Below are 15133 nucleotides of genomic sequence, written 5' to 3' on the forward strand. Positions count from 1 at the left end.
GGCTCGCGTTGGGCCCCCGGGCAGCGCGGAGGCCTTTGTTAGGGCTGCCTTGGGGCACGCGCGGTCCCGGGGCTGCCTCCCGCAGCACGGGTCTGTGAGGACAAAGGCAGCGCGCGGGGCAAGTCTCGAGCCTGGGCGTTTAAGAGGTCCCTGTGTTAATAAAGGCGACTTGAACTACAAAAAGTCCAATAAAGGTGGCTCTGACAACCAAAAACACCTCAGATTTCTCTAGCGCTTTCACTAACTATGAACTAAGACCTCGCCGTGCACAACAGTAGCTAAACACTGAAGACATGACAAAAGTATTTTTATTTTCCAGACTTCACCAAACTGATCAAGGGACGCTGACGTGAGGCCATTTAACAGTTCAGCTGGCGGCAGCGCGGTGACAGAGGCAGCAAACTTTGACCTGTTTCCATTCAAAGCGCACGCACCGACCAGCGAGGCTCCGCTTCGCTTTCAAACCGTGGTGAATATTCCCTGAGATCCCCGAAGCGGCATCCGAGCTGGCTGTACGCGGAGCGTGGTGATTTAATCGTGGAAATATTCGGCCGTATCAATTACGGCGTGTTTTCAGCTTGCAGAAAGAAGCAGAAGAGTAGCGGGGAGGTCAGTGAATGATTTGAGAAGACACAGATCCGGTGTAAGCCAAAGTTCTGCGTGAGCCAGGGAACATGATTATACCGCAGTTTCAGTTTGTGCTGCAGATGGCTTTTTAATCTGATTACATAACCCGGTATTAGAGAGTAAGGGCAGGTCCCGCTGATGCTCCCAACAGTTGTAATTGAATGAAGGATACAGTAACTGAAGTTAGGCTGAGCTTAAAGTAACAGGCAACAGTTACACAAAAGGCATGTTTCAGTGATTATGGGGAGGAATTGGATAAGGGTTGGAAAAAATATCAAACCCTCTTTTGTTATCAACCAGGCTGAAGACTAAACGAAGCATCTGGGTTTAATTCCACATTCTGCCACTGTATAATCTCAGAGAACAGACGTTTAACTCACTTGTAAGGTTTCTCGTGATTTGACCATTTCAAACACCGTAATGATGTTAACATTAAAACAAAACAAAGGAAAAAAAAAACAGTGGGAGGACGTACCTAAAGAAGGACATAGGAAGCACATGCTGGGAAAACTGGGCCAAGGGTGAGTTCCAGGAATTTTTCAGAGGAAATCTGGGTCACGAATAGCAATTTCTAGAATCTGACACTGTGTCTTTTGAGATTCATTTAATTTCTTCAGATGGTTTTGACCTTACAGTAAGCATAAAATACATCAATCTACATATGCTATGATTTGATAAAACAGAAGGATCACACGCACATTTGTCTGATCCTGCTTGTACAGTTTGTGAGCGACTAAAAGCCTGATTGTTACTCAGCCATGCTCACCAATATGTTAATTTATAAGCTGAATTTCAGTAGAGTAGTATCATAGTTTCATGATTAGATCAAGATAAGACTGTAGTGGGGCTGAGAAACACAGTTCTGTTTCTGCTGTAAGCTGCTCATTTTCACACCTGTGCCCTGTCCTTCTTTGTGCCTGTAAAAGCATTTAGAAGGCTCCGCGGCAAACTAGATTGGGTTACAGCTAGACCAGCAAAAGAAAATCAGTTAAGTTTAACCCTGATCTGCTTTACTGCTCAGTTGCGTGATCGTGTCCCAGCACAGAGGAAGATCCAATGGAGGGGCAGGACTGTGTGACTGATGCTGGAACAGGGAAGGACCTTCTCCTTCCATATGAATGTCTGCTTAGAGGAATCACATCCCTTTTAATCTTGTATCATATGTGGGATCAAAAAATGCAAAAAGCTTGGGCATTGTTAAATAATAATAATCAATAAAGTTGTTGCAGAAGGATTCTGCTAGATTGTATATTGTCCAAAGTTATGATTTCTGAACATTAAGCTCTAGTAGTGTTTAGTAGAAGTATTCAGACATAACTAGAGCACATGTAGTGAGAGATTTTAAATAAATATCAAGACATGCAGTATTGCAACAATATACTGATTAGAGTAAAACCTCAAAAATTAAAACAGTTAAAAGAAAGTGGCAGTTCCAAAGCTGTAACTCTTGGTATGAGATTGAGATTCTACTAACATTTATGGGCTGAATCACATGGAGGGCCACAGTGATCTATGCCTGTCATGGATGCCAAAAGCAAAATACGGCTGACACGTAAGCAGTACAGAGAAGGAACAGGAGCTGCTGCATCTTGAGAAGGGTGCCCAAATTCATAGCTCACAGGCTCTGAACTCAGCAGGACTCAGGGACCGGTCCTGGCTCCGAGGAGGTCCAGGCGCAGGTGGGAGCTGAGCAGCTTATGCCTGTTTGAGATGCCACATGTCCCAGCTCCTGCCAGCTTCTGACTGATGTGTTTTGTAATTCGAGAGGGAAGAACGATAATTGGCCACATGACCTTGGATATATTACAAGCACACTGTAAACTTATTATTAGTAATCTTGGAAAGGAAATGTGTTTTGTAACTGTATATACACCTTCGCATGATAAGGTTCACTGGGGATGACTACTCCCTTCCCCATTAGGTACCATTCACCTCAAGTCTCAGTGTACTTTAGTACACTTGTGTGCTGCACCTCAAATTATCCTGATAGCAAATAGAGTAATAGGGAAAGTGATTAGTGTAAGTTTTTCACATCACGTATACGTTTTGTTGTGGACTGTTAACTGCTTCAATTCAAAATAGGTCCTTGTAAAGTGCTTTAAATATTCTGCAAATTCCACCACATCCCCCAATGATTTTAATGAAAGAGCAACCAACTCAACAGGAATTCACTGGCTGTACATCAGAGATCGTGGAAATAGTTGTAAGTTTGTATTTTAACCGTTTTATTAGAAATTAAATTCTATTTATTGCTGTAAATTTGGTATAGAACAGCAAGTAAATCTCTCATTCCTTAGCAGAAATGAGTTGCATCCTTTTTGTTGTGCTCTTCTTTCTCAGATTTTTCATTTTCTGATTTTTCCTCTCCCACTCCAGCACCCACTAACTGTGCTACTGCCTGTCACTCTGCCTCCCATTCATTGTTCAACTCCATTTAAGCACAGAGCCTAAAACACAGGAACACTGGATTTATCTACAAACTATTTCTTCACTTCATGTTTTACACTAGTTATGCTGTAACTTTGTTTGGATACTTAATTGTATAACAAAATCTGTATTAGCACACAGAGCTTATCGTATGAGAAACAAGTGAGATGGTAAGAGAGAAAATCATAGCTTTAGCCAAGAGAGCTAAATTGGTGCAAAACTGGTATTTCCAGGTCTTTGAATAATCCAGTTGATGCCAATGTTCCTTTTTAAGCGTTCTACTTTGTAAAATGGAAATTAAGGGTGTATAAGAGTTTATGTAACGTGTGCTTCTATTAGACTTAAAGTAGTAAATAGGGTCCAAAAATAAATGTTGTATTTTAAGAATAATCTAGGTGTTACGGGATTAAAACTGATAAGCCCATGTACTGTAAAAGCTTTAAAGATTTGTAATACATGCCCCTTAACTGTTTGTACCAACTCACATTTGCAATAGACATTAGTTAGGCGTCAAAGGACCTTCTATTAAAAGGCTTCGTTTTCACGTGCAAAAATACGTATAAATGCCAGCACAGAAAAATAAGATGTTCTTTGTTGAATATACATGCCAGGAATTATTTGCTGGGGGACTGAAATAATGAAGTATATCACATACTTGTTGTTTGTAAAGCATATGTAAATGCAGCTTAAGGAAGATACTTCAGAGGCACACAAGCAAACACAGAGCCTACCTTCAGCTTTGTGCTGAGGTATGTATTAGGTTTCAACAATCTTTCTTCTCACAAGCCCCCATTCAGTCAACTTAAAAGTGCACATTCATCTGCGTCAAACTCACAGTGTCACTGATCAGTTATCCATCCAGGCTACTTTGATTAACATTTTGTTTCATATTATGACTGTCAGTGATCACACAGTCAGAAACAAAAGCCCAACGAAAACAGCATTAGTGCTTTTCTGAAATGTAATGCAGCAATCAGGAATGTATAACAAAAAAAGTATCACCCCTAGAGATTTTGTCTAGTAATGCAACAAAAAATTCAGCTATGAATAATAGATCAACACTTGTGTATTGTAAGAGTTATTTTTAATCCCTTGAAAAGAAACTAAAAGCTGAGTCAGCTCTCTTGATACTACAAAAAAAGAGCACTGTGTACTCTTTGCTACCATCTTACATTCTGTGAAACAATTTCTCGGTTACATAAACTCAGATTGGACATGGTCTTCAATCGCGTTTTGTTTTGATTAACTCACATTACACGATTTTTGCAGTTTTGTCATAGGGTTCTAGAAACTACAATGCTCCTTTACACCATCACGTCCTCTTCTGATATGGGCTCTTTTTACAGAAAGGAAAATGGGAAACTTCCATGGCCCTGTAGCTTGGTGCAGTATCCTCCTCTCCGCAGTACAATTATAAGCATCTTTAGGTCTGACTTCACTCTTGCTGAAGTTAACAGCAACCGCAAAGTGCCCCTGGAGAGCAGGTGAACACTTCATCCACCTAAATCTACAATGCATGGTTTAGAAATTCTTTAGAGGATAATTATTTGGTCTCAAGTCAGTAAAAACTAGTCTGGTGCTAGTAATAGATACTTTTATGAAAATAAAATGAGCAAAATTACATGTGGCTTTGGGGTTTAATTGTTTCCCTGACTTCCTGCAGAGCTCACTCTGTGTCAGAGATACAGGCTGACACTCCAACAAACTGAAGTACAATGACTGTTTTGAACGAGACTTGTTTTTAGCTAACGTTGCTTGAAAACAAATCCTTAACTGGGAAATATTATGAGGAAAAGATCTGATGCAATGTTTTACAGAATTTTTCACAAAACACGACCAATGAGCAGAATTTATTATTGCAGTTGCAAAGTACACAGGGCACCACGTTTCCCACATTTCTATAGTACTTACTGTCATCGATCGTTCGACATATAGCAGTTGATCAAAAGCATCACTTCTTCCTTAGAAATCACCAGATTGTGCTTTTCCTGCTTCATCTTTAATGCTCTCCAAATCTCAGCTCTCTTGGAAGATAATGTTAGAGTCTCAGCTTCTCAGCTTTCGTACTGATAAAGCTTCCAGCCTTTACTGTTGTAAAGATAAGTTTGTAATCAGGTCAAGGACATATTCTAAAGCAAAGAACGCAAAGAAAAATAGACTCCCACCCGTTAGTTTCAACATTATCATGCTTAAACAGATATTATCGCTTTTTATCTAAATGTTTGGTTGTTAATGTTTATTAACATTATAAACACAAATGATGAGACCTGATTCTGCTATTACAGCTATCCACAGGCACTATAAGATCCTTACCTCTCTCCACAAGTGAGTGGGGCAGAATTTTAGATGTTCTCATCATAATTTATGTCAGAATTAGGAAAATAATAATACAGCTCTTTTACCTCTGAAACAACTTTAACTTCTTCATTCCATGATTATCTATATTTCTAGTTATAGCATGAAAGTCTATTCTAAAATGAGTTATAACTTTACAAAGTACTTTTTTTTTTTTTTTTTTTTTTACTGCTGGAAGAAGTGAATGGGGATTGTATGCTTTTAATATTTGTACACATTGCAATAATTTAAAAACATAAATGCTAATTATTAATATAAAACACAGCAACAAAAATTGCACAAAACAATCAAGCCAATGAACTGGAGCGTGTTTGATCCAGCAGTAATAAGTCTTGCATCAAAATAGATTATCTCAAACTCAACTTTGGTGTAAACCTTTACAGATTTTAAGGATTTTTTCTTTAATTAAAAAAAAAAAAAGGCATGGTTCGAGCTGCAATTTAGTTTCTCAATGGCCCTGAATAAGCTGTTCTTTGACATAGAACAACTTCATTTGAAATTTCCTTGTTTATTTTTTTCAAATGCACAACTGCCCTCTTCCCTCTTTCTTTTTTGTTTGTAGTAGGGGTTTAGTCCTGCCAGTAATTACAGAGGGCTTCTAATTAACCTCACACACTAAATAATGAGGATTAATCACAGAACCAAGGATATATTACTGAACATCCTTAACACTTTTTCCCCAGGAGCTGGTCTGTTGAGTAGAAGCTTTAGGTTTTGACTGGTATTCTAGGCAGATGCATTTTCTAGTAGCACAAAAGCTCTGAAATATCCTTTCCTGTTACTGTAAAACACTTAACATAATGGTACAGTGTAGGGTATGCAAAGGGGTCTTCTAGAGAAACGGTAATTTTATATCATCAGTTGATGGGAAATCACACACAATCCATGACTAAAAATGAGACTAATCATTGAATCAACAATTTCAAAATTTCCTAGGTATTTTATTTCTTTTTTCAACAAATTACCTGTGTATCCTGTGATCACTTCCATGACCCATGACAGCACTATTTGCCAGCGATAACAGAGAAGAGAAAATTATTTTACCATGGCAACGTCTACATTAGCAACAGCACAGTAAGAATATATCTGGAGAGTAAAACTCACATACACTTGGGAGGCTTTACTTCAGACTACTTTATTCCCCCAAGCCAGATGTCAACGACGTGTGTTCCTGCAACACATCTTTCACTGTGGTTTCATCCAAAAGTTATCTCCATTTGCATGTGCTCATACTGCTCTGAAATACGAAGGAAAAACATGGTAAGTAAAATCCCATTGGGAGACTCCCTTTAACAGAGTATTCTTGTCCTGAGCTAATAAATTAATTCATGGAGATGGACTCACAGCTGCACTCCCTGGGTCAAAAATGAAGCCTAGTGTGACTTTCATACCAGCACGTACTTTGTGTGACCAAAATGTGAGACACATTTAAGTTCATCTACTACATGGACACAACATCCATGCATATGAGTATTACAGTTCTTAGGAATCAAGCTGTTTCCAGCCAAATCCGCTTCACTTTTGGCCACGGGAGACATAAGGATACAGATTCCCCCTTTCTCTTGTGGCCTGTGGTACACAGCCCTGTCAACTTACCTTTTTCTTTCCTAAAAGATTTAAGAATAGCAGTTACATAGGAAATAGCATTTGCTGTCAGCTTCAGTTTGCTTTCAAGTTTCTAGCCCTCATGACTGCAGAAGAAAATAGTCCCCCAGAATGGAAAAGGTATAAACAAAACATTCTGATTCATTCTGTAGGATTTTCAACAATTGCAAATCATCATCAGTTGCCACACGTTTCATTTTGGCAGCAACAAGCACCAGTGGCTAGCCTCACACAAGTACTTAGAGTATTCAAGAGCTGGACTGTGATTACAGATTCTTTGAAACTGTTTCCCGGATGTCTCACCTTCAGGGCCAGGCACAATTCAACTCGTTGTCTTACTGTATAGAAGGAAAAATACCCTGGAACTATGTCCTCCAGTTTCTAAATGATGTAACATTTGCATTAGTAATTACATTTTACTTATTAAGAGTAAGTATCATATACGTTTCAGATAAAGTACCAATGTTTATGAAGGCTGGAAGAGTTTTGAGGGTGGAGGCAGAGGGAACTTTTTTTTCTTCAATTTTACCCATTTAAGCCAATTCAGTAGTGTAAGTTGCAACTAATCACATTTTAAAGTCCCTCTGCACTGCCTGTGAAACCATCTAATGGATGAACAAGGGCAAATTGCTATTTTCTTCTCATATCTGTAACAAGGGATTAACAATATAGCGAAACATAAGAAGGTCTATTACGATCTACAGGAGAAAAGTGTCATATGAGTATTAATTTGTAAATAAGAAAGTAAATGAGATTTAGAATAAAATTACAACTTAAAAAGTTCAGTTAAGTATAACAATTATTGTGACCAGGAACAGCTGGTGTTCCTAATATTATCTGCATTAGTACCAAGAGAGATTTGTTGTGTTTATTTCCTATCATATGACCACTTCAGTTTCACTCTCTGCTCTGCAGCTGTCCCTGGTAGTGTCTAATGTAGGCTGTCTTTGTTTTAAATATTTGGTACACAGCACAAAGTCAAAACAAGTTACTGAACTCAGACTAAAACAGCCTGGTGTAACAAGGCCTCTGTTTGCCTACTAGCTGCTTAACTGGTTATGCAGGCTGTACAATAGCATGTACAATAAAACTAATGTTTAGACAGTAAATAATTTCATTTTTATAAAATAGATATCATGTCCATGTTATACAACTTAAAAAAAAAAAAAAGAGAAAAGTTCTAACATATTACTTTAAAAATAAGTCTTTAAGATATGGACAGAAACTCCAGTTCTGAGAACTTTTGGGCAGCTGCACTGCTACATATGTTTTTGCCAAAGTACAAAGAAAGTAACTGCTGATAAGTGGAACACTACAGCAAGCTGAGCTTTCTTTTGAACTTAAGTAAGCAGTAGTTTAGGTAGTTCTAGATATTACTTTTAATCCTACAGCTGTTACCATCTATTTAGTATAAGAGACCCTCATACTGAATAGGCCCCAAACCAGAGCTGCTCTCTGTAGACTTTGTAACTCACGTTAAAAAGGGAGTTTTAAAGCAGTGGCCTATTTAAATGCTTTTCATGTCCTGGATTTAAACTTTTTTTTTTCCTATAGCAAAAAATGGTGATACTCTAAAGCTAAATACACTTTTTCTTTCAATATCTTTCATTGCTATTAGTGAAGTTAGGTGACATTAAAACCGAGAGTGGCTATAACTCACTTTCATTATTCATCCGGTAAACAGTGATTTCTCGAGTCCATAAGATGGGGACCATTTCAGCTGCAGACTGCAATTAATCAGGTACGATTACTTTTCAATTTCACTGCCATTAATGCTACATTATCGTATATTCAATACAGGCATTCAGGTAATAGCAGAGTCTCTGGGGAGCCACTTTATCCAACTGAACGAATTAAAACTAACTGATGTTGTCACCATATAATAGACTTGGATCAGAATAAAAGTTTGGTCTGAGTTAAGGTCCTGCAACTGGAGTTTGCAGCTCCCCCATCTGAATCATACCTGTTCCAAATGCAACGGATCTGTTGATTGAGGTTTTAATTAAGATTCAAATAGGAGGTCTTCGTTACTTTATTCACAATAAAAACCATATTCAGACAAGCTTTGCTGGCCACAGAAAACAAGAGATATGGTATGCTGTAAAGCATTAACACTAATTGCTCATTTTTGTTGTCCATAACACACTTTTCTTTAAACCAGTTTCTCAGCTCTGTAACCTGTTTCCAGTCACTACATTGCTTATCTTTCCTCACACACAGTTTACTGAAGATTAAGTGAAATCAACAATAGCACCCAAAATTGCAATTGTGGAGCAGATTAGAAACACAAAATGGCTTGAAACCAGGGAGCTATAAAACTTAAGTCATTTCATGAGCTGAATTATTCAACTAGAAGTAAGCCTGAAGTCCTGGAGTTTGTGCTTCTTCCCCACAACTGTCATCCACATGTGGTTAATAAATTAACCACACGGACTGACCAAAGTCAATACGGCATAGATCACTGCTTTAGAAAAGCAACAGTGACTGAATCTCTTGAGACAGAATTTGTGGTTTTGTCTGAAAAGGAACAGTGTGGTATAATGAAAAAAGAGTGACAGCTTATTGTGGAGCTAGACACACAGAGAAATACTTTTCCGAGTATGAGGATTCTGGTAGAAAGACACAGTTTTGGAACTGACAAGTTTTTTAAAATCAGCTTTCTTGTGTGTGGCTTTCGGCATCAGCACTGCTGTAGAAAGCTTCCAGTATCATATTCAAGCATGAAAAATTCTCAATACTGCCTTCCTTGTTGGAGGACAGACAGATGTTAAAGACTACAACTGTTTGGTTTCTTATGCTGCCCTATGCTGCATGACACAGCATGATGTAACCCTCCAAGTTTATATTTAGTTGTACAAAAGCTTTCTTTTTCAGAGAAGAGAACCTAGCAAAAGGCTGTTTTAAAAGAATGAAGAACGTAATTTTGAACAACTTCCTTAAAACATATGATTAAATCATTTGGAAGGCAGGCAGGTCTCATTTTTTCCCCCATAACAGTAATTACGCTTTCTTACTCTATCTGCTTTTCCACAATCGTTTTCTTAGGGTAGGTAAGACAAAAAGATGCAGTAGAGGAAATCTCCCTGCATTTATATCCCATAATTTCCAACGACTGCTCCAAAGTAATGTTTTTCCATGAACTTGCTACACTGACGTTAATAGAAAGAGTAATTTAAAAAAATATAGATTTTTTGCTTGAGAACTGAGATAGAACACCCAATTTAGAAGGGTAAAATTCACAATATTCTCCTCTGGTTTCAACCATTAAAAATCATTTCTAGTGCCTGTAACCATCGTGATTACTTTTTACTTACAAGCTCCCAGAGATCGTGACACACTATTTTAGAAGCACCGCTATTGAGAGACCTGCTTCCTGAAAGCTGGTGCAGCACTTTGTTTTTCTTTCACCTGCATTAGTGAGGAAACAAAAGTAAAACTGATTTTGATGGAGTTAATCTACATTTTTCTGTGGCTGTAAAATATGCAGGAGGTAGTACGACTGTTCTTATTTGAATGGTGTGATATAGAAAAGTCTGGTGGACAAAAATGTTTTTAAAATCTGACATGCTAATGGCTGTATTATGATTCATTCTGCACACATTAGCATTCTAAGATTCTACTATGTAACAAAAATGCTTTATTAACCAGAAAACACTCTGCAAGAAACTGTCACATACAGGTGGTTCACCACAAAGTAAATGAGTAACCATCTGGCAGCTTAATTCACTAAAAAAAAATAATAGCACTTTCCAAGTAATACACGAAGTAAAAACATTTCTAAAGCTACATAAAGAATTAAAAGCACTCCTTGTGAAGTGACTCGGCCTCCACAGAGTTCGGTACTACAGAACTGAGAACGTTAATTCACTACTGAGAGGTAGTGAGCTGGTTTACAGGAATAAAGAGCTGACGCTGGAACACAGAATATCCCCTGCATACATGTTTATTTTAGAAGATAAGTGTAAGTTTTGTTTGTAGGTAAAACACTATCAAAAGGAATAGCCACAGAAGTTAGCTGATATAAGAATTCTGATAACTGACTTCTGACAGGCTTTGACATCTGCAAAGGAAATACATACCTCTGCACAGCTCTGCCAACTCACCTCCCAACCTCCCTTTCTTTAAAGAAGATTTTAAGCAATTTTTTCCAGTTTACACTCTGCCTCTCAGGGCTGCAGTTTAAGCAAGCACATAAAGCTTAACGTGGAAAGGGGATGAAGGAGGCGTTTGTTACCACATTAACAAGCTGCTCTGTGCGAACATGCCTTTGTCAGAAGGAAGAAAAATGAGCTCGGAGGGCCGGGCCCGATAAATGCCTCTCATTCAATGAGATCTGAGCAGATCTGCAACGGAAGAGACTTTGGAGATCAAGTCAGATCCACTGAGCGATCCTATGCCTGCGACGAGTCCTCAGAGAGCTTAGGGCTTCTTGCCGCTCTCCCGTCGAGGCTATGAGCGCTGCCGCTGAACTAGGTTAACGCGATTAAAGCTCCACCGAGGACGTAACATCCTCGGCGAGCAAAGGCACAACCCGTGCTGTGGCTGCGCTTGAAGAGGCAGGGCCGTTAGAAACGGCGTGCGTGGGGTGTGTCTAAAGGGACGTTAAGGGGGGAACTGGGGGAGGACAGAGGAACATCACCGTCAGGAAAACCCACACAGTGCGTGTAGTCCTGGACCAAACCGCCGTACGGGCTCTGAGGCTTCACCCCCCGGCGCCCCTCCTGGCACCACGCACCGGGCGACGCCTTCTCTCGGCGGCCTGCGCGCTCCCGGCCGAACAGCGGGGCCGAGGCCCGAAGCCCGGCTCCCCATGGCCGGGCCGGGCCGGGCCGGGCCTAGCGAGGCGGGGAGGCCCCAGCCCAGCCCAGCCCAGCCCAGCCCGACCCGCGCGGTACCGCGCCCCGGCTCGCAGTGCGCCCCACCGCCGCCTTTGTATTTTTAAACCACGCTGCCGCATCCCGCTCCGCCCAATCACGAGGCGCGCAGCGCCCGGCGGCCAATGGCGGACGCCCCCGCGGTTTTTTAAACCGTCCATCTCGTCCAATCGCCGCCCGGCGCGCCTAGCCCCGCCCCCCCGCCGCTCTCCTCACCCCAACCGGTTCCAGCGAGTATGCGGGCCGCCGACCCCCTCGCGCGCCACCTACCCCGGCAGCCGCTCGGCCGCTGACGCCGGCGGCGCGGCGAGCCAATGGGGAGCGCGGCCGGCCCGAGTGGGCGGGGCCACAGGCAGTTTGAACCGGCGCGACGACCAATGGGCGGCGACGGGGGGCGGGCCCGGAGGGGCGGCGGGTCAAGTTGCTGTGGCGGGTAGGGCTGCGGAAAACAAGAGGCTCTAAGTGCGCCGCCGGGCAGGCAGTCCGCAGCGAGCCGCGCAGCCAGCAGCGCCCCGCAGCCGCCCCGCCCCGCCCAGCCAGGCAAGGCCCGAGCGGCCTCCGCCCGCGGAGCCTCCGTGAGGGCTGCGGGGAAGCAGGGAGGGAGGCGGGGAGGAAGGAAGGGAGGGACGAGGGCAGGAGGGAGCGGGCTCCTGCGGGCGGGCGGCCGCCGGGCGGGCGGCGGGGGCCGGCCCCGCGCGGAGGGCGGCGGGAGGCCGCGGGGGGAAGCGGGCGGCGGCGCGGGCCCGGCCGCCGCGCGGGGAGCCGAGGGCTGGCGGGAGGGCGGCTGACGGGCGGCGGGTGGTGCTGCGCATGCGCGGCCGCCGCGGGCGTGCTTGGGCGGGAAGGCGGCGGCGGCGCGCGAGGGGCGGAGGCGTGGCCACCACCATAACCACGCCCCCGCTTGGCCACGCCCCCGACCACGCCCCTCACTTCTCCCCCCTCCCCTTCCCCACCCCCCCCGCAGGGACCCGCCGCCGACCTCGCCATGGGCAAAGGCGACCCCAACAAGCCGCGGGGCAAGATGTCCTCGTACGCCTACTTCGTGCAGACGTGCCGCGAGGAGCACAAGAAGAAGCACCCGGACTCGTCCGTCAACTTCGCTGAGTTCTCGCGCAAGTGCTCCGAGCGGTGGAAGGTGAGCGCGGCCCCCGCGGCTGCTGCCTCTCCGGGCGGTACGGGGGCAGCGGGTGCCGGATCTGAGCCGGGTTCTCTCCCCTCTTCCCCCCACCCCCCCCCCACCCCGTGTGTCTGCAGACGATGTCCAGCAAGGAAAAAGGGAAGTTCGAGGAAATGGCCAAGGGAGACAAAGCTCGTTACGACAGGGAGATGAAGAACTACGTCCCTCCCAAAGGAGAGAAGAAGGGGAAGAAGAAGGACCCCAACGCTCCGAAGAGACCACCGTGAGTGCTTCTGTGCCAAAAAAACCCCACACAACCCTATACATTCCAATTGTCTCATAGTTACTTAACCCTTATTGCTGTCTCTCTTTTCAGATCTGCATTCTTCCTCTTCTGTTCTGAACACCGTCCAAAAATCAAAAATGAGCATCCCGGCTTGTCTATTGGAGATACAGCAAAGAAGTTAGGTGAAATGTGGTCTGAACAGTCGGCCAAAGATAAACAACCATACGAACAGAAGGCTGCAAAACTAAAGGAGAAATATGAAAAGGTACAGTGAGGATAATAAAGTAGTGGCTAAAATCATATAGGTCACTGTAAATGTGACACTTAAGTTTTGCACCTAAACAGTGTATGGTTTGTAATTCTAAGTGTTTATATGAAACTCTGTCAGGCTTCAGAATGCATGGAAAGGGTGTGGCATGGGAGATTTCTGGAATGCTTGCAGTGAGCCTAAATGTGATTTTTACATATCTAGAGATTTTAGCAATAAGGTGCGTTACTTCCAGAAAAACAGGTCACCTACTTGGGAAAGCATGCAGTCATCTTCCCAAGCACTGTAAATATAAAATTCTTAAAACTGCCTGTATGAATCTATGTTCTCTGGCCAAAAGGTGAAAGAATGAAAGTTCCAAGGTGGAAATCCCACTTTTCCACATACACGGTAGTATTAAATTATTGTAGCAGCGCATGATTGTCCTCAGAGTTACATTACCAGCAACTAACCAGCGTCTTTCTTGCAGGATATTGCAGCATATCGTGCCAAGAGCAAGAGTGATGCAGGAAAAAAGGGGCCAGGTAGGCCTGCAGGATCTAAGAAGAAAGCAGAGCCCGAAGAGGAGGAGGAGGAGGAAGAAGATGAGGAAGAGGAGGAGGAAGAGGAGGATGAGGAGTAAATGAATGTCCTGCTGTAAAGATTTACGCTCAAAATCCAATATTTTGCTAAGAATGTGAACTCAAGTGCAGCTCATTGTTAGCTTCAGTATAAAAATCTGTACAGAATTGTGTATAGGTAATGTGGTTCTTTGTAGGGAGACCTCTATTTTTAATGTAAGTAGTACGCCGAGGGGCTGCTACAGTTCGGTTAAAAAAAAGAAGAAAAAATTGTGGAATGTTTCTGCATATTTAATGGTTTTGTTGAAATTCAGTGACTGATAGCCAGGTGTTTCTTTTTTTTAGCTAAGTAAAATAAAGGAGGTAGCTTAATAGCTGATCTTATATTTTGTAGTATATTGCATTGTATTACTTTTTTTAACAATTTTGTAATAAAATGTTGTACATGACTATTGTTGTATTCTTAATGTTTGAGAGGCTGCCTTTTCCCAGAGTTCTTAAGCCCTGTGCCGGTATTGCAGTGTGCTTGGGCTATTACTGCTGCTGTTACCACAAAATTGACAAGACTCTTAAAGTCATAGCTCTTTGAAATTCTTCACTCTGAGGGTAGTGAGGCACTGGAACAGGTTGCCCAGAGTAGCTGTGGATGTCCCATCCCTGGAAGCGTTGAAGGCCAGGTTGGATGGGGCTTTGAGCAACCTGGTCTGGTGGAAGGGTTCGGAACCACATCCCTTAATGGTCCTTTCCAACCCCAACCATTCTAGGATTCTAAGAACTTGCACAGGATTCAAAATTTTCTTTTGCCTTTTAACCAGGGTTTTCTCTCCCATATACACTACCTTGAGTTGCAATTAAGTTTTTCCTTATGCTAGTATTTGCTTATATCATCTTCAGAGTGAATAATCTAGTTTTAATACTGAAGTTGATATTTATTTCTGGATTTTTTCCCCCCACTAACTACCAAAGCAGAGGTTTCAAAGTTTTGTCTTGCTTTATTAGCTGATAATAAATCAG

General features: G+C 42.6%; 1 protein-coding gene and 1 long non-coding RNA gene across 10 annotated transcripts; one reads left to right on the forward strand and one right to left on the reverse strand.

Annotated features, from left to right (window-relative positions):
• Positions 1-292: 292 nt before the first annotated feature.
• Positions 293-11921, reverse strand: LOC118253517 (uncharacterized). Of its 8 annotated transcripts, none has more exons than XR_004780453.2 (7): positions 11670-11921; positions 10329-10422; positions 8675-8741; positions 6514-6646; positions 6375-6413; positions 4966-5142; positions 293-577 (listed from the first exon to the last, which is right to left on the reverse strand). It is a non-coding gene; the product is annotated as an uncharacterized LOC118253517 (long non-coding RNA). The 8 variants fall into 8 exon arrangements; XR_004780452.2 differs by lacking the exon at positions 293-577 and adding an exon at positions 3516-4561; XR_007708245.1 differs by lacking the exon at positions 293-577 and having other exon boundaries at positions 3516-5142; positions 6518-6646.
• A 350-nt stretch (positions 11922-12271) lies between these two features.
• Positions 12272-14568, forward strand: HMGB2 (high mobility group box 2). Of its 2 annotated transcripts, none has more exons than XM_035557942.2 (5): positions 12272-12428; positions 12853-13023; positions 13143-13288; positions 13382-13556; positions 14029-14568. In XM_035557942.2, the coding sequence occupies exons 2-5, from the start codon at positions 12874-12876 to the stop codon at positions 14179-14181; spliced, it is 624 nt and encodes a 207-aa protein (XP_035413835.1). In that variant the 5' UTR covers positions 12272-12428; positions 12853-12873; the 3' UTR covers positions 14182-14568. The 2 variants fall into 2 exon arrangements, with proteins under 2 accessions (XP_035413835.1, XP_035413836.1); XM_035557943.2 differs by having other exon boundaries at positions 12306-12463.
• Positions 14569-15133: the final 565 nt, after the last annotated feature.

The sequence above is a fragment of the Cygnus atratus genome, chromosome 4 (assembly GCF_013377495.2).
Source record: "Cygnus atratus isolate AKBS03 ecotype Queensland, Australia chromosome 4, CAtr_DNAZoo_HiC_assembly, whole genome shotgun sequence".
Lineage (NCBI taxonomy): Eukaryota > Metazoa > Chordata > Aves > Anseriformes > Anatidae > Cygnus > Cygnus atratus.